At 39.3% G+C, this 20905-nt stretch overlaps 2 protein-coding genes across 6 annotated transcripts in view; one reads left to right on the top strand and one right to left on the bottom strand.

Moving 5' to 3' along the window:
* ASCC1 (activating signal cointegrator 1 complex subunit 1) overlaps window positions 1-10564 on the bottom strand; it is a 110672-nt gene extending 100108 nt beyond the window's left edge. For 2 of the 5 annotated variants that reach the window (XR_009053722.1, XR_009053721.1), the window contains exons 1-2: window positions 8720-10319; window positions 7061-7160 (exon numbers count right to left, since the gene is read on the bottom strand). Coding sequence is in view for 3 of the 5 variants with exons in the window: in XM_057735005.1 (XP_057590988.1) it covers window positions 7061-7160; window positions 8720-8831 (212 nt within the window). In the remaining 2 variants the exon portion in view is untranslated. Of the gene's footprint in view, window positions 1-7060; window positions 7161-8719; window positions 10375-10470 lie in introns of those variants that run through there. The other 3 variants (XM_057735005.1, XM_057735006.1, XM_057735004.1) reach the window with 3 other exon arrangements.
* ANAPC16 (anaphase promoting complex subunit 16) lies at window positions 10301-20825 on the top strand. The gene is made up of 4 exons (XM_057735007.1): window positions 10301-10402; window positions 13998-14166; window positions 19195-19269; window positions 20000-20825. The coding sequence occupies exons 2-4, from the start codon at window positions 14025-14027 to the stop codon at window positions 20113-20115; spliced, it is 333 nt and encodes a 110-aa protein (XP_057590990.1). The 5' UTR covers window positions 10301-10402; window positions 13998-14024; the 3' UTR covers window positions 20116-20825.
* The last annotated feature ends 80 nt before the right edge of the window (window positions 20826-20905 follow it).

The raw sequence follows: 20905 nt of genomic DNA, 5'->3' as shown, positions 1-20905 counted from the left end.
TTGGATAACCTGGAAGAAACAGATAAATTCTTAGAAAAGTACAATCTTCCAAGACAGAACCAGGAAGAAATAGAAAATATGAACAGACCAACCACTCAACGGAAATTGAGACTGTGATTAAAACACTCCTAACAAACAAAAGCCAAGGGCCAGAAGGCTTCATAGGTGAATTCTGTCAAACATTTCGAAAAGAGTTAACGCCTATCCTTCTCAAACTCTTCCAAAATATAGCAGAAGGAGGAACATTCCCAAACTCATTCACCATCACCCTGATACCAAAACCAGGCAAAGATGTCACTAAAAAAAGAACATTACAGGCCAATATCACTGATGAATATAGATGCAAAAATCCTCAACAAAATACTAGCCAACTGAATCCAACAGCATATTAAAAAGATTATACACCATGATCACGTGGGGTTTATCCCTGGAATGCAAGGATTCTTTAATATATGCCAATCAATCAATGTGATACATCATATTAACAAATTGAAGGATAAAAACCATATGATCATCTCAATAGATGCAGAAAAAGCTTCTGACAAAATTCAACATCCATTTATGATAAAATCTCTCTATAAAACAGGCATAGAAGGAAATTACCTCAACATAATGCAAGCCATATATGACAAACCAACAGCCAACATCATTCTCAATGGTGAAAAACTGAAAGCATTCCCTCTAAGAACAGGAACAAGAGAAGGGTGCCCACTCTCACCATTATTATTCAACATAGTTTTGGAAGTGTTAACCACAGCAATCAGAGAAGAAAACGAAATAAAAGGAATCCAACTTGGAAAAGAAGTAAAATTGTCACTCTGTGTAGATGACATATTATACATAGAAAATCCTAAAGATGCTACCAGAAAACTGCTAGCACTAATTGATGAATTTAGTAAAATAGCAGGATACAAAATTAACACACAGAAATCTCTTTCATTCCTATACACTAACAACAAAAAAGCACAAAGAGAAATGAAGGAAACAATCCCACTTACCATGGCAAGAAAAAGAATAAAATACCCAGGAATAAACCTGCCTGAGGAGGCAAAAGACCTGTATGCAGAAAACTATAAGACACTGATGAAAGAAATCAAAGATGATACAAACAGATGGAGGGGACATACCATGTTCTTGGATGGGAAGAATCAATATTGTGAAAATGACTATCCTACCCAAAGCAATTTACAGATTTAACGCAATCCCTATCAAATTACCAATGGCATTTTTCACAGAACTAGAACAAGAAATTCTACAATTTGTTTGGAAACGCAAAAGACCCCAAATAGCCAAAGCAATCTTGAGAAGGAAAGACAGAGCTGGTGGAATCAGGCTCCCTGACTTCAAACTATACTACAAGGCTACAGTGATCAAGACAGTATGGTACTGGCACAAAAACAGAAATATAGATCAATGGAACAGAATAGAGAGCCCAGAGATAAACCCACACACATATGGGCACCTTACCTTTGACAAAGGAGGCAAGAATATACAATGGAAAAAAGCCTCTTCAATAAACGGTGCTGGGAAAATTGTACAGCAACATGTAAAAGAATGAAATTAGAACACTTCCATACACAAAAATAAACTCCAAATGGATTAAAGATCTAAATGTAAAGCCACACACTATAAAACTCTTAGAGGAAAACATAGGCAGAACACTCTATGACATAAATAACAGCAAGATCCTTTTTGACCCACCTCCTAGAATGGAAATAAAATCAAAAATAAACAAATGGGACCTAATGAAATTTAAAAGCTTTTGCACAGCAAAAGAAACCATTAACAAGACAAGAAGACAACCCTCAGAATGGGAGAAAATATTTGCCAGCAAAGCAACAGAGAAAGGATTAGTCTCCAAGATATACAAGCAGCTCATGTAGCTTAATACCAAAAAAGCAAATAACCCAATCCAAAACTGGGCAGAAGACCTAAACAGTTCTCCAAAGAAGGCATGCAGGTGGCCAACGCATGAAAAGATGTTCAACATCACTAATCATTAGAGAAATGCAAGTCAAAATCACAATGAGGTATCACCTCACACCAGTCAGAATAGCCATCAACAAAAAATCTAGAAACAGTAAATGCTGGAGAGGGTGTGGAGAAAAGGGAACCCTCCTGCACTGTTGGTGGGAATGTAAATTGGTACAGCCAACTGTGGAAAACAGTATGGAGGTTCCTTAAAAAACTAAAAATAGAACTACCATATGACCCAGCAATCCCACTACTGGGCATATACCCTGAGAAAACCATAATCCAAAAAGATACATGTACCACAATGTCCACTGCAGCACTATTTACAATAGCCAGGACATGCAAGCAACCTAAATGCCCATCAACAGATGAATGGATAAAGAAGATGTGGCACATATATACAATAGAATATTGCTCAGCCATAAAAAGGAATGAAATTGAATTATTTGTAGTGAGGTGGATAGACCTAGAGTCTGTCATACAAAGTGAAGTAAGCCAGAAAAGAGAAAAATACTGTATGCTAACGCGTATATATGGAATCTAAAAAAAAAATGGTACTGATAAACCCAGTGACAGGGCAAGAATGAAGATGCAGATGTAGAGAATGGACTTGAGGACACGAGTTGGGGGGTGAAGAGGAAGCTGGGACGAAGTGAGAGAGTAGCACTGACATACATAAACTACCAAATGCAAAACAGATAGCTAGTGGGGAAGCTGCTACATAACACAAGGAGATCAACTTGATGATGGGTGGTGACTTAGAGAGCTGGGATAAGGAAGGTGGGAGGAGTTGCAGGAAGGGATACAGGGATGTATGTATAAATACAGATGATCCACTTTGTTGTACAGCAAAAACTGGCACAACAATGTAAAGCAATTATATTCCAATAAAGAGCTTAAAAAAAAAAAGACCCAAAGCTCATGTCAATATTCTGCTATAATTCTTTCTATAATTTTTTTGTTAAATAACGGGGTTTTTTGTTCTTTGTTTTTTTGTTTGTTTGTTTGCTTATTTAATTGGCTGTGTTGGGCCTTTTGTTGTTGTGTGCAGGCTTTCTCTGGTTGTGGTTAGTGGGGGCTACTCTTCATTGTGGTGCGCAGGCTCCTCATTGCCGTGGCTTCTCTTGTTGCGGAGCACAGGCTCTAGGCGCGTGGGCTTCCGTAGTTGCAGCACATGGGCTCAACAGTTGTGGCTCACGGGCTCTACAGCGCAGGTTCAACAGTTGTGGCACACGGGCTTAGTTGCTCTGTGGCACGTGGGATCTTCCTGGAGCAGGGATCAAACCCATGTCCCCTGCATTGGCAGGCAGATTCTTAACCACTGCACCACCTAGGAAGCCCTCTATAATTTTTAAGAAGTTCTGGATTTAAAGTGTGTCTGTGAATAAGTCTGAGTGAATTTGGTGTGAGTTGCCAAGTTTGCATCTACAAGAGTGAATCAAAAATTATCTGCACACCAGTTATATTAAAACTTCTGTTGGCCACACTGTCTTATCACTGCTTTCCGTTCAAGGCTACTATCTCCCCAGTCACTGCTGTGCAGGTGTGAACGTGTTACATCAGTTCATTTGTAACTGTGGTGTGAGTAAAAATGTGATTTGCACAAAAGAAGAGCAACATGCAGTGATTCATTTTTTGTGGTCTGAGAGTGTACCTGGTGCTGTTATATATCGAAGACTTTGTGCACAGTATGGAGGAAGTGTTTTGTCATGAAGAAGTGTATATGAATGGATAGAGATGCTTACTGAAGAGCTGAAGCCTGAACTTCAGATTAAATGCAGAGAACTGCTATCCAAGGGCACTGTGATCTTGCATGACAATGCACATCTGCACACTTCTGCCCACACTGTCGACACTCTGCAAAAACTTTGTTTTGAGGTGTTAAAGCATCCTCCCTATGGTCCTGATCTTGCTCCATCGGATTTTCACCTGTTTGGTCCCCTGAAAGCAACTCTACGAGGACGAAGATTCACTTCTGATAAAGTAAAGATAGCGGTGCATTTGTGGCTCACCACTCAGCCTGAAACATTTTTTAATGAGGGAATACAAAAACTTGTTGACAGATGGACAAAGCGTATTGAAAAGCAAGGAGATTATGTCAAAAAATGATGTATTTGTCTTTTCTAAAAGTTAATTAGAATAAATCCTACGGCCAGACTGCAGGTAAAAAAAAAAGGAACATGAGCTCATCCCAAGCCTTGTCACTCCCTAATGTCTTTCACTGACTCCACTTCAATCATCTATTGGCTCACTTACGTTAATTGCCTATACCTCCTAGTATAAATAATTCTTACAATCCAAGGTTATCTTCTGGAACCCATAGTAATTAGATGTGTTAAAGCAAATGAGACTACTGGATCCCAGGAGAAAAGTTTCAGAGTCTATAAAGCACTAAGAGACCATCACAGGGCCATAAAGTTAAGAGAAAAAACTTTCTCATCAACAGTATTTCAGCTTCTATGATTTCAATTATAATACCCAACAACACAAGGGACTGTGTCTAAAACTCTGCATTTATTTTTACATGGGATAACCAAGCCCAGTTATTTCCATTAAGATCTATTGTAGTAAGCCAGTTTTTTATAAAACAAGATGTTTAGAAGAGGACTGGAACCCCACAATTTCCATGTGGCTCTTTTCTGTGTTGGGCTAGGGATTGTGCCACACCAACTCCATCAGGCCTTTGTCTTTCCAGGCCTTATCAATAAGGGGAACTTTCAACCAGGCTCCTGTTTGTTAGCATGTGGCTAGTGGACAAACCTACCATAAAGTAGTTGGTTCAAAGTGTTATTAATAGTCTAGGCACCTTAGAAAGGGAAGTGGTTAAGGTTAAAGAGGCTTTAGAATCAAACAAACCTTAGGCAAGTCATTTAACAACTCTAAGCCTATTTCCTCATTTATAAAAATGGACTGAATAATACCTAAGTATCATAAGGGTGTTGTAAGGATTAAATATGATCATATGCAAAAAGGCTTCCCAGTGACTGGCCCATAGCACAGTACAGCCCATACCATCCTCATTAATCCCATGATCTTGCCAGTTAAGAGTACAGCCAGAACCAAAAGAGGTTTACGAGGAAAGTCTAAAACATTCACTACAATAATACAGATACACAGTGAAAAGGTCACTCCTTTATTGATTATATAAGTGGAAATTCTTGCCAGGTCAAGTGGTTCTCAATCTTGGCTACACACTGGAATCACCTGGGGGGGCTACAAAAACTAATGATGCCTGGGTTCAGCTCCCAGAGATTCGGAGTTAACTGGTCTCGGGTGCACCTAAGTATCAGGAATTTTTAAAGCTCCCCAGGTGATTCTAATGCGCACCTTAAGTTAAGAACCACAGTATTAGATCTAGTCCATGAACACATGTACCACCATTAGGCTTTGACTATAAATTAGTTTGGTCAAGTAACCTTTTCCTTGATCCAAATAAGCTTACATAAACGATTCATAAGAAAGAAATCTTCCTTGTATGTCAATTATTTCTCAAGAAGACTGGAAGGAAAGAAGGGAGGGAGGAAGGAAGGAAAAAAGAAGTCTTCCTAGTAAATATTGTCTACTAATTAGGATTCAGCAGAACCAATACCTAATCTAACATGCAAGTCATCTAGAACAAAATGAGTACTTAGAATATACAGAATTCAAAAGGTCATCAAGTTAGGGGCTTCCCAGGTGGCACAGTGGTTAAGAATCCGCCTGTCAATGCAGGGCAGATGGGTTCAATCCCTGCTCCAGGAAGACCCCACATGCCGCGGAGCAACTAAGCCCGTGCGCCACAACTACTGAGCCTGCGCTTTAGAGCCCGTGAGCCACAACTATTGAGTGCGTGTGCCGGAACTACTCAAGCCCACGCAGTCCGTGTTCCACAACAAGAGAAGCCATAGCAATGAGGAGCCCACGCACCACAATGAAGAGTAGCCCCTGCATGCCGCAACTAGAGAAAGCCTGTGTGCAGCAGCAAAGACCCAACACAGCCAATAAATAAATAATAAATAAAATAAAAAAAAATGTCAAGTTAGAATCAGACATTTAAGGAATCTTTACACATCTTAGCAGTAGCAAACATATACATTAAGGAAGATATGTTGCATTGATTTTATCAGGAATCTGAGCCACAACTTTCTAAAATCATGTTTCTTAGATGAAAATATCACTGGAACCTAAGAGGAAAGTGAGCTGTCAGGATTAGTATTTGGTTTCCCATTCGGCCACTTTCCAGGAGAACAATTTCATCCTTAATAGGTGTTTCAAAAGATTCTCAAGGTTGACAAAAATGAAACTATTTGCCTCTTGGAGCTTAAAGGTGTATGAACATCAAATAGCACACGAATATATATAAACATAAGACTGAGAAATGCTATAAAGGAAAAGTAGAGGATGTTATGAAAACATTTAGTAGGGTAATCAATGTGGTGGGTGGGGATGTTGGTGTCAAAGCAAGTTACTCTAAGGAAGGAGAATAAAATTAGGTAAGGAACAGCATATGCCAAAGCTCAAAGGCAGGAGGGAACACGGCACATTTGAGGAACTGAAGGAAAGCAGTTAAGCTTAGGTGCAAAGCCAGGGAAAGAGTGGTGTTAGCTGAGACTGAAAAATGAAAGGCTGGCTAACTCATATTCAAGATTTTGGCCACTGCTCTAATGGAATAATATTCCATCTTCAATGGAAGGATGTTGACAGATTTCAAGCAAAGGCAATAAAATAATCAGATTTGCCTTTTAAAAAGGATCATTCCACCCTCAATGTGAAGAATTGACTGGAAGTCAGAGCAAAAATCAATGTGGAGACCAGTAAGCAGGCTATTTGAAGTAATCCACAGAAGCAGCAGCAGGGGGCTATGAAGAAAGAGATAAGTGGTGGATTCAAGAGATACTTAAGAGGCAAAATCAACAGGACTTGCAGACACATGTGAAATGATGAAACTGATCTGTAATCAGTCCTTAGAAATTCTAGGACATTAAACACTAAACCATTTTATCACTAGTAATCAAGCACTGCAATAAGTGTAAAAAAGAGGAGAATCAGCTTCCTGCTAAGTCTCCTGGAAATGCCTTCCTATGAAGCTGTCAGGGGCCTCACTCACTTGTAGAGCAGGCTAGGGGCCTTCACGGTACACCGGAAACCTTGCGGGGTCTGTACCACCTCGTAGGCGTCACAGGGCTCTTCTGCACACTCCATGAGGCCTGCACAGAAACCATAACATCTTGCTCAGAGTTACTGCTCTGTGGACAACAGTCTTTTTTCTCCCCAGCTGTCCAACCACTCTAGAGTTTTAAAAAAAAGCAATACACACACACACACACACACACACACACAAGGAACAGCCATACACTTTACACTGCAGAACACTGCTCTGACATTCTTTCTGACCTGCTCTTAGAAGAAAAATAAAGAATAGAAAACACATGACTATTTTAAATCTTCCAATCCTGGAACCTTAGAAAAGGAGTACATACATAACACTATTTTAACTGTTTTCTCCCAGAAGGCTAAGACAAAGTAAATTTTTTATACATTTTTTTTTTACGGAGATGTAATTCATGTAACACTAAATTCATTCTCTTGGAACTTCCCTGGTGGCACAGTTGTTAAGAATCCGCCTGCCAATGCAGGGGAGACGGGTTCGATCCCTGGTCCAGGAAGATCCCACATGCCGCGGAGCAACTAAGCCTGTGGGCCACAAATACTGAGCCAACATAGAGCCCGCGAACTACAACTACTGAAGCCCACACGCCTAGAGCCCACGCTCGGCAACAAGAGAAGCCACTGCAATGAGAAGCCCACACACCACAAAGATGAACCCCCGCTCACCACAACTAGAAAAAGCCCATGTGCAGCAACGAAGACCCAACACACCCAATGAAAATACATAAATTTATTTAAAAAAAAAAAACTTTATTATGAGAGATTCTAAGCAACTGGATGTAGGTTTCCAAAAAAGAAAAAATTCATCCTCTTAAAATGTACATCTCAGTGGTTTTTAGTATTCAGACACAAAATCACTTCAGTGAATGAGGTAGGAGTGACAGTGGAGAACTTACTCCACACAGCCAAGACAAAAAGAAAGGAAGAGGGTGAAACGAAGGAGCTCAAGGCCCCAAGGCTGAAGGGAAACAGCCAGGAGGACCAAGGGGAAGACTATCCCCCAAGGCTTAGGGCATAATGGAAAAGTTTATAAACAAAAAGGAAAAGGAAGCGGGGACCCTGAAAGGCCCTATTTGTGTATTAAATCCAAGTCCAAGTTAATTAGCCTGAAAAAATAGCCCATCTCAACTGTTTACTTCTTAAAATTATCCCTATTGTAAATAATAATATTGGTTATGTATTTGAAACTACCTTTACACCACTGCAAAGAAATACTACAACACAACAATAACAGCCAGCACTGGGCATATGTTCATTTTTTTCAATAATTTACATAAATTATTTCATAGCTTTACATATAACAGAACTAAATTTTGCCACAGATTATTAATGGTTAATATCAATAGTTAACTAAAATTACCCCTTATATTACATTTAAGCCTCTGCACAAAGATGAGACACAACCTGACTTATGAACTGAGAACACCTCATCAAACTCAAACTCATCAGTCCCCAGGACATCAACACAAAGGGAGCTTTGAGAGGCCAAACATCTCAAATTTCAGTACTCACACAGAAACACACTGAAACAAAGAATTGCTTCTACAATATGGAGAACATTTTGCTTCTAATCTGACCATAGAGCAACTAGGATTACCTTGATAATAGTCATCATTTTCTTCTTCATGTTGATAAGTCTGTTCTTGGATGGGATTCTTCCTATAAACCCGTCCACCAATTCTTATAAGCTGTGGACGCAGAACTTCCATGACACTTTCTGCAAACAACAGCCGTGAAATACTGAAAAATAAATGATCACCTTACCTTTTGTTGTAATCAGAAATAAAAACTCTACCTCTATCATGTGATCTTCACGTAGGCCTAAAAGGACATACTTGGACATCAGCTCACAGTACATCCTAAGGAAAAGCTGCACTGTTCCCATTAGATTTCCCCTATGTAGAAGCTGTTTTAAGTCAACTGCTGCATTTTCCACTACACTCCTCCACTCCTAGCACACTCTAGACAGTAATTTGTAAACTATTCAGCATTCCCCCCAAAAAGTGATTAAAAGATACTGAACCTGTCCATGACTTTGAAAGAGAGAATAGAGATCTCATTACTTTAACCTAAAGGGAGTAAAATGCAACCTTCTTTTGCTTATCTGAAACATTTGCACAGCGTCTCACCCTCGCTATCCAGCATTATAATTAAGAGAATTAGGGATATTTAATACACTTATCCTCAAGAGGAGGACAAAAAACCCCTAAGTACTTTTAGAGGTGCTAGAAATATATACCCAACAATTAGATCCAGGTGCCTATCAAAACAAAGTTAAAATATGACTTAACCAACATGGTTCTCCAAACCAACACACTGCTGAAGGGAGGAATTCGATTTCTGTAGGTCACTGCCCAAAAACTGTACATCACTCAAGGAGAAGCCGAGTTTCTAGTCATCACTTAACGAATCAATAATTTAAGAAACAAAGGTTCCTTACGGGTTAGCTGTGGTTATGTTTAACCAATGTTCCTACCATATCTGTTAGATGGTCTTGAAGCCCAAAATAACTTGAGTTCCCTCTCAAAAAAGATCAATCCTTACTAAACCGCAGCAAGTCGCCTTACTTGGTAATTTACTTGGTAATTTGCTTACAGAACCAAGGAGAGATTTCGTGTTGCGAGAAATAACAATATAAAAGGCAAACAGACTTGAATGTCGGAAAAGGGGGCATAATTAGCAACAGTTTAATGACATTTCACACTGGTGCCCAATTTCCCAGGACCTCTCATACAAACACACAAAAAGGCTCTCCACAAAATCAGACTTTAATGCTGCGGTCGGGCCCTCAGGGAGAGCGGGTTGTTTCAGAGACAGCAAAACCCTTCATCTGCCTTTCCTATATGGCCCTGGGCTACCAGACTGTTCTTTGGGAAAGACGGGGAAATAACCAACTTAACCCTGCTTGGCCATGGTTTGAAGAAAGAGAGGAAAGCAGAAGGCCTGCAGTGTCGTGGGGGAAGATGAAACCCTGAACCATAAAGCGAGCGAAAAAAAAAAAAAGTACGTCAAAGCGAGCGAAGAGAAAGAGACTCCGCTGCGGTAGGAAAACCGCTTTAGGGCGACCAAGCGAAGGACCCAGTACGCTTCTCCCGGAACGCGTTCTCCGCTCTTCTCCGCTCTTCTCCGCTCCCGCCACGCCCACCACTGCGCGGGCGCGCGCACGCCGCGGCCTCCCTCCACGCGGGCGCGCGCACGCCGCCGCCCTCGTCGTTGCAAACGCGGCCACTCCGGTTAGCCTTGGGGGCGGGGCTGTAGACAAAAGCGCAAAGCCGCTGAGGTGAGTGGTCGAGGGCTCAGGGACCCTGGGGAGGTTGGTGGAAAGGGAATTGATCCCTGGGATCCTACCTGCAGGGACTAGTAAAGTGGAGAAAGCAGGAGGAGAAACAGAAGCCTGCCGCAGCGGGCACGTAAGAGGAAATTTCCTCAGGCCGCAGTAGACTAGTGCGCATGCGGGCCGAGGGGTGGCGCCTGCGCATTGGGATGGCGCAGAGGTTGTCGCCCCCTGGGGACCGGGCAGGGGCGTGGACGTGGGGTGGGGGTTGTGGCTTTTGGTTAGCTTGGGAACCGGGGCGTTCTGACCCCTCCCCTCTTCAGCCCCTTTCTTTCCACCCCAACTGTTTTTATTTTTGTTGTTGTTTTTTATTTTTTTTGAGAACTTTTATTGAGATACAGTTAACACAATAAACTGCGTGTATTTAAAGTGTACAATTTGGTATCCCAATCTCCCAATTCACTCCCTCCCCAACCCTCCCCTCTTTCCCCACTTGGTGTCCATATGTTTGTTCTCTACATCTGGGTCTCTATTTCTGCCTTGCAAACCGGTTGATCTGTACCATTTTTCTATATTCTGCATATGTGTGTTAATACATGATATTTGTTTTTCTCTTTCTGACTCACTTTGCTCTGTATGACAGTCTCTAGGTCCATCCATGTCTCTACAAATGTCCCAGTTTTGTTCCTTTTTACAGCTGAGTAATATTCCATTGTATATATGTACCACATCTTCTTTATCCATTCATCTGTTGATGGATATTTAGGTTGCTTCCATGTCCTGGCTATTGTAAATAGTGCTGCGATGAACATTGGGGTGCATGTGTCTTTTTGAATTATGGTGTTCTCTGGGTATATGCCCAGTAGTGGGATTGCTGGGTCATATGGTAACTCAATTTTTAGTTTTTTAAGGAACCTCCATACTGTTCTCCATAGTTGCTGTATCAATTTACATTCCCGCCAACAGTGCAAGAGCGTTCCCTTTTCTCCACACCCTCTCCAGCATTTACTGTTTGTAGATTTTCAGATGCTGCCCATTCTCACGGGTGTGAGGTGATACCTCATTGTCCGTTTTGCTTTGCATTCCTCTAATAATTGGTGATGTGGAGCAGCTTTTCATGTGCCTCTTGGCCATCTGTATGTCTTCTTTGGAGAAATGCCTATTTAGGTCTCCACCCCACCTGCTTTTAGGTGCAGAATCTTTTTGAATGGTAATCCACCTGTTTGGAATGCTTGCTTGATGATGGAGTTTAATGATTGCTTGTAATAATTTCCTATTGTACCAGGGTACTTCCTTCAGCGTCTTTTTGATAAGGAGACTTTAAAAAGGAAGGATTCTTTTTAAGAACATAAGCTTGTATATTCTAGGAAGGAAAGTAGTTTATGAAGACGAGGTCATCCCTGTCATGATCATCTTATCACTTTGAACACAGCCATGCTATGTCTCCTCAGATAGCATTGCTCTCCTATAAGGATCTCTACTGCCAATAGTCCCAGCTTCCTTGATAGGGTCAAATCCCAGGTTATTGCATCATCAGTATTTAAACATTCATCAAAATTTTACTGAGCACCTACCTTGGGCTTGGCAGCCTAATGGAAGAAACAGTTGCATAAATAGATCTGCAGAATGAGGAAGAAAAAGAAAATGGTAACGGACCAACCCTCATGACACCAAGCTTCTCTATCCCCTGCATAACCTTTGCTGAGCTGCTAGCCCTGTGTTCTCTCATTTATTCTTCATTCATTCATTCATTCAGGAAACATTGTGATCCAGGTTCTGTGCTAGGTCTTGAGGATAGAAAGACAACCCCTTCCCTTTTCCTAAGAAAAGTGTTCTTCCTAAGATCGTGAACCTTAAAATGAAAGTGTAGAGTGCATTTTCCCTCTTCCTGAGCAGGCCCTTTCCCCTCTAGGAGTCACTTGACATTGACACTCTATGTCAAACGGAGAGAATTGGGACTTTTACCATGTACATGTGTTGAAACATAATAAGTATGAAAAACTGGGATCTGCAGAGGAAAAAAAAAGATTCAGGAGTAAATATCCATTAGTGATTTTGGATAGCTAATATTATTTACTGTGCCTATAACTGTTCCAAATGCTTTAGTTATATTAACCTTCCTGACACCTCTGATATAGGTATTATTCATTTTCCCCATTTTAGAGATGAGGCAACATAGGAACAGAGAGGTTAAGTGATTTGTCCAGAGTCATACAGCAAGTTAAATATAAAACCAGGACACGAACCTACACCAAGAGGCTTCAGTCAGAGCTCTTAATTACTATGCTAATTCACTTCTCACATAGCACGTGACATACCAATAAAGCCATTGCTTTAAAAATGGCACAGCAAATAAGCTAAACTCTCTATACCTCAGTTTTGTTTTGTCATCTGTAAAATGGGGGAATTGGATCAGATGACCTTTAAGGAATCTTGTGATTCCTGTGAAATGTTTAACTCATTTAGCAAACATTTATTTAAATCAACAGCTACTTAGTATATGCCAAGCATAATGTTTGGGTCTGGTAATCACAATGCCTGCCTTCATAGAGAAGTTACAAACTAGGAATTTATTGTTAGTTGCACTTTAACTCCTGTTACCACCTGCTGGTAGTATTCAAAATTTAACCTAAGTCTTTAAAGCTAGAAATTACTTAGGTGTATCTTTCCACCTCAGCAGAAAACTGCTTATTTATGTTAAAGTTAGTGCTAATTCTGCACTCCACTTTTCAACCCTGGCTGTTTTATGTATTGAGTGATAGCAGTTCTGAGTTTGCAGGAAGATTGCAGTATTCTTTTTAGAAAACATAAAAATGTTTAGCATCTTTGTAGATGTGTAGTGTAAGCATCTATTTTGTTTTGAATGTTTTTAAGGAGCCCTGTATTCGGTACAGATTTTCCCATTTACATTTGGACTTTTTCATTTTTTTGATATGACATAGTATTAAACACTCACCGCTCCTCTAATTCCTAATAGGTTGTCAATTCTGAGATCATTCCTGAACTATTTTGTTCCAATTTGGGGACGCCACCAAGTGATCAATTTGGGTATTACATTGGGATATAAAAAATTTTTTTTTTAATTTTTAATGAAAGGGCCAATATGTATTTCCTAACCAATCTCCCTTCCTTGGGAACAGAACACAGTGTTATTCTGGAATTTTATTTGGAAAATTTTATAAGAGAATTTCTTGGTGTGGCTTAGTCAGGATGTATCCAAGACAAACTGTCCTATGAGGGATGGTTGTTTTATCCTCATATAATTTATTTCCTCAGTTAAATCGCTACCTTAGCACTGCCATATCACCCCTTCATAACCCATAAATCACCCACAGTCAATCTCAAGTGACATAAACAGTTTGTTAATGGTAGGAAGTAGTGTTGTAAGTAGAAAAACTAAGAATAAACATATTTTCACTTATTAAAGTCCTGAGTGACATTTTGGCCTGAGGCATCAATAAAAGATTGTGGGAGTACAGAGGGTAGAAAAAAATTGGAGCTAATTCTTGACTAAACTGTATGCTGGCTTTCATGGCAGCTGGAATGAAATGTCAATCTCACTTCCATAAACTTGCCAATTGCTGTTTTTCCTTCTCTGTAGTGAAGTGAGAATTCTACTTGAGAGGAAATGGCTGCGTCTTCATCATCTTCCTCAGCCGGTGGGGTGAGTGGAAGTTCTGTCACTGGATCTGGTTTCAGTGTCTCAGACCTTGCCCCACCACGGAAAGCCCTTTTCACCTACCCCAAAGGAGCTGGAGAGATGTTAGAAGGTGATCTCATGCTGCTTTTTGCTGAATAATTGGATTCAGACCTGCAATGGATATTAATCGTAAAGAAGCTTTTAAGTGGATTAGAGATGAGTTTGCCCTGATTTCAACTCCACATTTCATTTCTTGTCCCCATTTCAAAATAATATCTTTAAAAGACAAATCTTTCTCCCAGAATCAGAATTTTGGAGCTGAAAAAGACTTTGGAAATCAAGGAGGTCATCTAGAGTTATTTAGACCCAGAAAAGATACAGTGATTTGATGATGTGAAAGGACAAAGTCAGCACTGGAACCAGGAATTCTGTTGACCTCCTGCTCCAGTTTGCTTTATCCTGGCACCAGTCTGCTTCCCTATGGTTAGTAGGTTTGATATATATTTTTTAATATAATTCATCTACAGATAGATTAAGAGATTCTGAGAGGAAATAACCAATTTACTACTCTTATATGTGAAGATGACTCTCCTGGCCCACTGCAGGACAGTGCTGTGTGGTTTTTCTAGCACTGGAGTTGGATCTGCATCAAATCACCCCCTATCTTATTCAGCACACATTTGCAAACTGGCTGGCCAAGATCAAGGCACAGGGTGTAAGCATGAAACAGCACTGGTACCTAGAATTCATCAGGTTCATGTCACTTTAAGAGCTGGACCAATAAATTCTTAATAGGGAGCATAAAAATCACTTGAAGAGCTTATTAAAATGCATATTTCTGGCTCACCTTAGAGATTCCAAATTAGTCTAGGTTACAGCACAGGAATATCCATTTTGACTAACATCCAGGGGATTGTGAAGAAAGTGGTCTTTAACTAGTAAACTATTCATCATACCTTGAAAAAGATCAGCAAAGAACCTATTCAGGATTCAAAATCTACTTGATTCTAGCACATCTATGCTTAATTATATATTGATCTTTTTTGCTTTAAATATTTCAAATTTCAGTAAGTATATTTAAAAATTAACCTGGAAATGTCTGAGAAAGGTACAAACTGTAGTTAAGAGTCAGCTTTTTGGTGTGGTCTTTATTCATTTATATCAGGTATAATAAAAAGCAGAGGTTTGGATTAAGCCAGGGCAAACAGAAGAATCATTTGTGACAGGAAGACATGGGAAGACTGGGACCATAAGGCTTTTTAGAATTGGTTCAAATCATGATTAGTGAAGTAGGCAATTAGATTGTGTAGTCAGTGATACATCTGAGGTGTATGTACTTCTGTCTTTGCCATTTTGTTTTCTTCAATTGTGTTAACTGAATACTCAAGCTAGCATCACTGAATCTGGAGGTAGTGAACATTCAGGGCCTTGTTTACCATATTTGGCACTAAAAATAAATTATGACTTCGCTTATATGCAGCAGAGACTTGGTATTAAGGAAGTTTCCCACAAAACAAATCAAAATTGGAGGCACTTAAATTGCTTAATGTGTTTTATAGCAGCAGAAGAGAAATCATCATTTAACAGTGGACCCTAAGATTGAAGTCATTTAAATTCTAGCTACAGGAGGAATTTTATACAGTAGGTACCTCCTTGGTCTCAAAGCTGTCTGCATTCTTTGTCAGTGTACACCAGATTACTTGGAAACAGTAAAGAAGAGAGGCTTCTGAGATTACTCTAAATGTTGATGTTCTAACAAGTTCACTTTTATCCACTTTTATTCCATCCCATTATGCTTCATGGGGGCCTTTGTTGCCTTTCTGTTGTAGAATGAGTTTAAGTTTAAATTCATAGTACACAGTTTTGATTCTCTTCCCTAGGTTTAAAGTTTCACCTATATTTTAAAGCTGTTTACATTTAAGGGCAGGCTATGAAAACTTAGAGAAGGCAGTCCTTGAACTATCCTGGTCAAATGAAGAATGTTAAATTGAAAAGAGTACCCTTAAATGTGAGTTAATAAGGCTGCTAGATTTGGAAGCATCATCTACCATGTTTATAGGTGATACTATTATGCAAGTAATCTAATGCACATGTACCTGACCATTTTTCTTACGGTAGTTTAATCGAATACAGGCATACCTTGTTTTGTTGGACTTCGCAGATACTGTGTTTTTTACAAATTGGTTTGTGGCAACCTTGCCCTGAACAAGTCTGTTGGCACCATTTTTTCAACAGCATTTACTCACTTCCTGTCTCTCTGTCACACTTTGGTAATTCTCACAATATTTCAAACCCTCCACCAGCAGAAAGGTTACAATTCGCTGGAGGCTTGATGATAGCATTTTTTAGCAATAAAGTATTTTTTAATTAAGGTATGTACATTGTCTTTTTAGACATAATGCTTTTGCACACAATAGACTACAGTATGGTATAAACATAACTTTTATATGCAGTGGGAAATCAAAAAATTAGTGTGACTTGCTTTATTGCAGTGGTCTGAAACCGAGCCCACAATATCTCTGAGATAGCAAAAATAGAGAAGGAACAAAAGCAATCAGAGTAAGGAACAAAAGCAATTAGGAATCAAGACTGGATGCTGTTTATAATCTTAACAGGTTCAGCCTGATCTTGCATCCTCCTAAATCTAGGATAATAAACCCAAATAACCTGTACTTAACCTTGTGAATTAACTTTTTTTGTATATCTGCTCTCTGATAACAACACCTCACATAAGCAGTACACTATACAGGACTTTTCAGCATTCCCCTGGCCTTGGCAAGGATTGTCCTCACCCAGTTATTAGGAAGCAAATTAGAGGCTGCTTTCCAGCCCAGAGTGGATGAATTTTAGTGACATTGTAGGCCACTGAAGTATAAATTACCTGCCATTGTCTATTTTCCTCCTGTGAGATAATATTCTTTTAAATGAACTTGTTAGCATCCTATTTTATTGGAGTTGGCAATGGTCTTAGATTTGGAAAATTAGTGAACTTTACCATTTATAACCTTTGCTCGTCTCTTAAGAGTAAAGCTGATGTATTGCTACTTGGTGTGCTACAAAGGGTTTGATTACAGTTTCTAAATGGAAGACAGATTGCCCCAGGCTGACTCCTCTCTGGAGAAATTCCAGGCTTTAGATTGATACAGATATCACATCTAATAGGATGTGGCTAAGAAGCAGTGGATTTTGTGGTTAATACAGAGCTGCAAATCAGCAAAAGTGTGTTCCATAGACATACAGAGTGGCAAAGTGATATGCAGGTGCCTTTTTGAATGACTGGCTTACATCCTTCTGCTTTGAAGTTACTTACCAAAGGAAATATGCAAATGTTATAATTTAAGCATTTATCCTAATAACACCTATGATTAAATGTAAGTGGGAGGTAGCACTTCCAAGAGCTTCCAAACAAATCTTGGCCTGGTTCTTACAGCCAGAATCCCCACTGCCTTGTGTGAGATCCTAAAGTTCAAGATCAAAGCACCTGAGAAGTGAGCTCTAATTCTCTATGCTTTTATCTTTCTAAAATAAAACTTAAGTTAGAATTTGATTCTTTAAGCAAGGCTATGAATGCTGGCATATTTACACAGAAGAGGCATAATAAATTGCATCACTGGTAACAAATCTTCACACAGTCCCTCTTTCCATAGTGGGATTCATACCTATTTTCTGGCCATTGCCCTTATCTAAAAAACTCAGTAATATCATTAGCTTACCTAGATCTTTTAACTGGACAGCCAGTATAATATTCAGCTAATTGAAAATAAAAAATTGTCTGCTAAGTTTAGATGATATGCTCACAAATGACTTACATTCAGCCAGAAGAATGGGGGTGGTGCTATATATGGGTGCTATATATCCCATATAGCACAATATTTAGAAGAGAGGTTGAATTTGAAGAATAACTCTCTCCCCAAAGTTTACATCATTATATGAAAGAAATTATATTTTGAAATAATACATAATATGTATATATCAATACATAATATAGTTTCATATATATTATGTATGGAAATATATGTTATTTTTGCATCAATTTTTAAGATTTCTTTAAGCCCTCTTGGTTATATATTCAAGCTATTTGGATACAGTATCTATAGTTTTTCATATTTTTTTACTATGAGCTTCTGAAATAAGGTCTGCCTTATGTGAAACTCAGCATGAAGCCAGGATGTGTTAGGCCTATCTCCTTGTCACTTAATACCTGGCTGACGCACCAACCCATGATTGATGGGTGAGTGCTTGACACCCAGTAGTGCTGGCATGAACAACTGCCTAAAAAAAAAGACAGCTGTGTCCTCTCCCTCTGTTTGTTTTAGGATTTTTGCAATAAGATCCCTTCCCCAAATGGTTTCTGCTACCCCTTTAAAAGTCACATTTTCCGACATGAGTTCTGTGTCTTTTGGAGTATGTTTTGCTGTATCAGCCCTTGCCTGACAAGGAATAACATGAACTAGCTTATGTTTCACAATCATCTTTCAAGTACTGGGGTGACTGAGTTAGCTACCTTCTTGTAGCCAGTTCTTGGCACCAGTACAATGCTAGGTTCTGAAATTGCACCATACTCTTATCGCCATCCAAATTGCAGTGTTTCGGTTCAGTTGGAAAATCAAGGTTACAATTTGCGTTTACAGAAAGAATGAAATTTCCCAGCAGTGTTTTGTGATGGTCACAGTGATGTAATTTGAAATATAAAATATCAACAATAGCTGTTTTTCCTCAGCTTTACTTTTTAGAATGAACATGATTAAGAGTTTTGGTGTACCTTTGTATTTTGAAAGTGCACGGGCCACATGGCCAAATATGTCAGCTGTCAGTGTTTGCTTGACATACACAATAGGAGAACATTAAGAAATTGTCAGGTTAGGATGGGGGAAATGTTGACCAGGATATCAGACTGGGGTTTCTTGTTTTTGTTTTTTTAACACTATTTTTAAACTCCTGAACAAGTAGAGGGACTATTTTAATATTCTAGGTATAGAAGTAGCTTTTATAACACAGCAATGTTAATTCTAAATGAAACAGAAGCCCTCTTTATAAACACTGAAGACTAGACCCTGAATATAAAAGCAGGGAAAAGAATGGACATGTTTACTAGGTTTATCAAAGCCATTAGATTAAAATGGATTAGAGCAGATTAAAACTTCTCTTCTGTTTGTAGATGGCTCTGAGAGATTCCTCTGTGAATCTGTTTTCAGCTATCAAGTGGCATCTACGCTTAAACAGGTGAAACATGGTAAGCACATGAGTGTTGTGTACTTAACTATGAGAATAAATTTACTGGGGGTTGGAAGGGTGAGAGAGGGGGATTTAGAAAGGTGAGAGTGCTCTGTAACAAAAATTCAGCAAGGCTATTTAAGTGGACTTTCCAAATTACCTGCAGATAAGAACATTCTACGGTCTTAATCCAGACATGTCTCCACTGAGGCTTAAAGTTGAAGTCGAAGGGGTTAGTTTTCTAGGGGAGTTAATCCTTCCTACTCCTCTTGTATTGCTTTTTCCTCTCCTGAAAACTTCTTTTACTGCTGTCCTCCATTGGTTACCATCATCATCTGCATCTTCAGGTATTTATGTGACACCTCTTGGTCTACCTGGACGCTAAGATCCTGGTAGCACGTTTTCTGTTCCATCTTGCCTCACCAATCCTTCATTTATGCATTTGGTGGGTCTTCCCCCACCAAACCAGACCATTTCTCCATTGAGGGCATAATGTTGGGGGTGGGGGAAGCTGCAATTGCCTGTAACCCTGGATTTTTAGTATACAAATCACAAATTTAGTACACAAATGGCATGGCGGATAAGTGCTACTTTTTTTTTTTTTTTAAAGATTAAGTCTTCTGACCAACATAGGGTGAGACCCCATTACTAGAATATAGAGGGGGAAAAAATCTTTCTAAAATTATTTTTAAATCAGTCATCATGTTGGTGGTTGGTGTATTATATATTATCTCCTTGATTCTTTACAGATCAGCAAGTTGCTCGGATGGAAAAATTAGCTGGTTTGGTAGAAGAGCTGGAGGCAGATGAGTGGCGATTTAAACCCATTGAGCAGCTGCTGGGGTTCACACCCTCTTCAGGCTGACCTTGCCTGGATGGTCAACTCTGGTGCACAGCAAGTGCAGGTCCAGCGAGGAACTTTTCTTACAGCTGACACAGCCACCCAGAGATTCACAGCTCCATCACTGAATTGTTAATTCACATCCATACTTGGTTTCTCTGTATCTATCCACAAGCAACAAATACTTAAATGTGTGATCTTACAGGGAAATTTTTTGTTTATTTGTTTAAAAAAGCATTGAGAATCAGATTTAGACAATCGGCATCAAAGAACCAGGAGGTCTGGGTTTAAGAGATTTATACAACTTCGCAAGCCAGGACACATGTCAGAATTGGCCAACGGAATGGCATCCCTCCTGTCATTCATGCAATTCCTAGAATCCTCACCAGTCAAGTCCGAGGTCGGGATCTGGAGTTATAAAATATGACATTTCTGACCTAAAACCATTCTTTTATCAGATGAATGTGATTTCAACTCTCAGGACCTGTCCAAATTAGGAGTTTTTTAATGTTTGGGATTTTTTTCTATTTTTAGACATCTAATTCTATAGATTCTAACTTTTTCTAACCTCTTCTAGGCATGCCAAATGCTGGCAAAAAGAGTTGCTTTTTGAATGCTGAAGTTCTGGTAAAAATAAAGCAGTGAGCAAAATCCTTTTAAACACAGAAATCCTGAGTTCATCTTGTTGGTGGGCTCAGGCAATTCTGCAGCAAATAAATCCTTTGAAAGAGCTCTGAATTGGTTTCTTTCTTTTTTTTTTTTAATAAATTATTTATTTAATTTATTTATTGGCTGCATTGGGTCTTCGTTGCTG

The sequence above is a fragment of the Hippopotamus amphibius genome, chromosome 5 (assembly GCF_030028045.1).
Source record: "Hippopotamus amphibius kiboko isolate mHipAmp2 chromosome 5, mHipAmp2.hap2, whole genome shotgun sequence".
Classification (NCBI taxonomy): domain Eukaryota; kingdom Metazoa; phylum Chordata; class Mammalia; order Artiodactyla; family Hippopotamidae; genus Hippopotamus; species Hippopotamus amphibius.
The sequence above is the reverse complement of the archived record's forward strand: the minus strand, read 5'-3'. Positions and strand labels throughout refer to the sequence as shown.

Bases quoted from the DNA above. Each gene is read 5' to 3' on its own strand.
- ANAPC16 (XM_057735007.1), top strand. From the start codon at position 14,025: ATGGCTGCGTCTTCATCATCTTCCTCAGCCGGTGGGGTGAGTGGAAGT. The intron at 14,167-19,194 runs GTGATCTCATGC...TTCTGTTTGTAG, and splicing joins AGCTGGAGAGATGTTAGAAG to ATGGCTCTGAGAGATTCCTC. The intron at 19,270-19,999 runs GTAAGCACATGA...GATTCTTTACAG, and splicing joins GCTTAAACAGGTGAAACATG to ATCAGCAAGTTGCTCGGATG.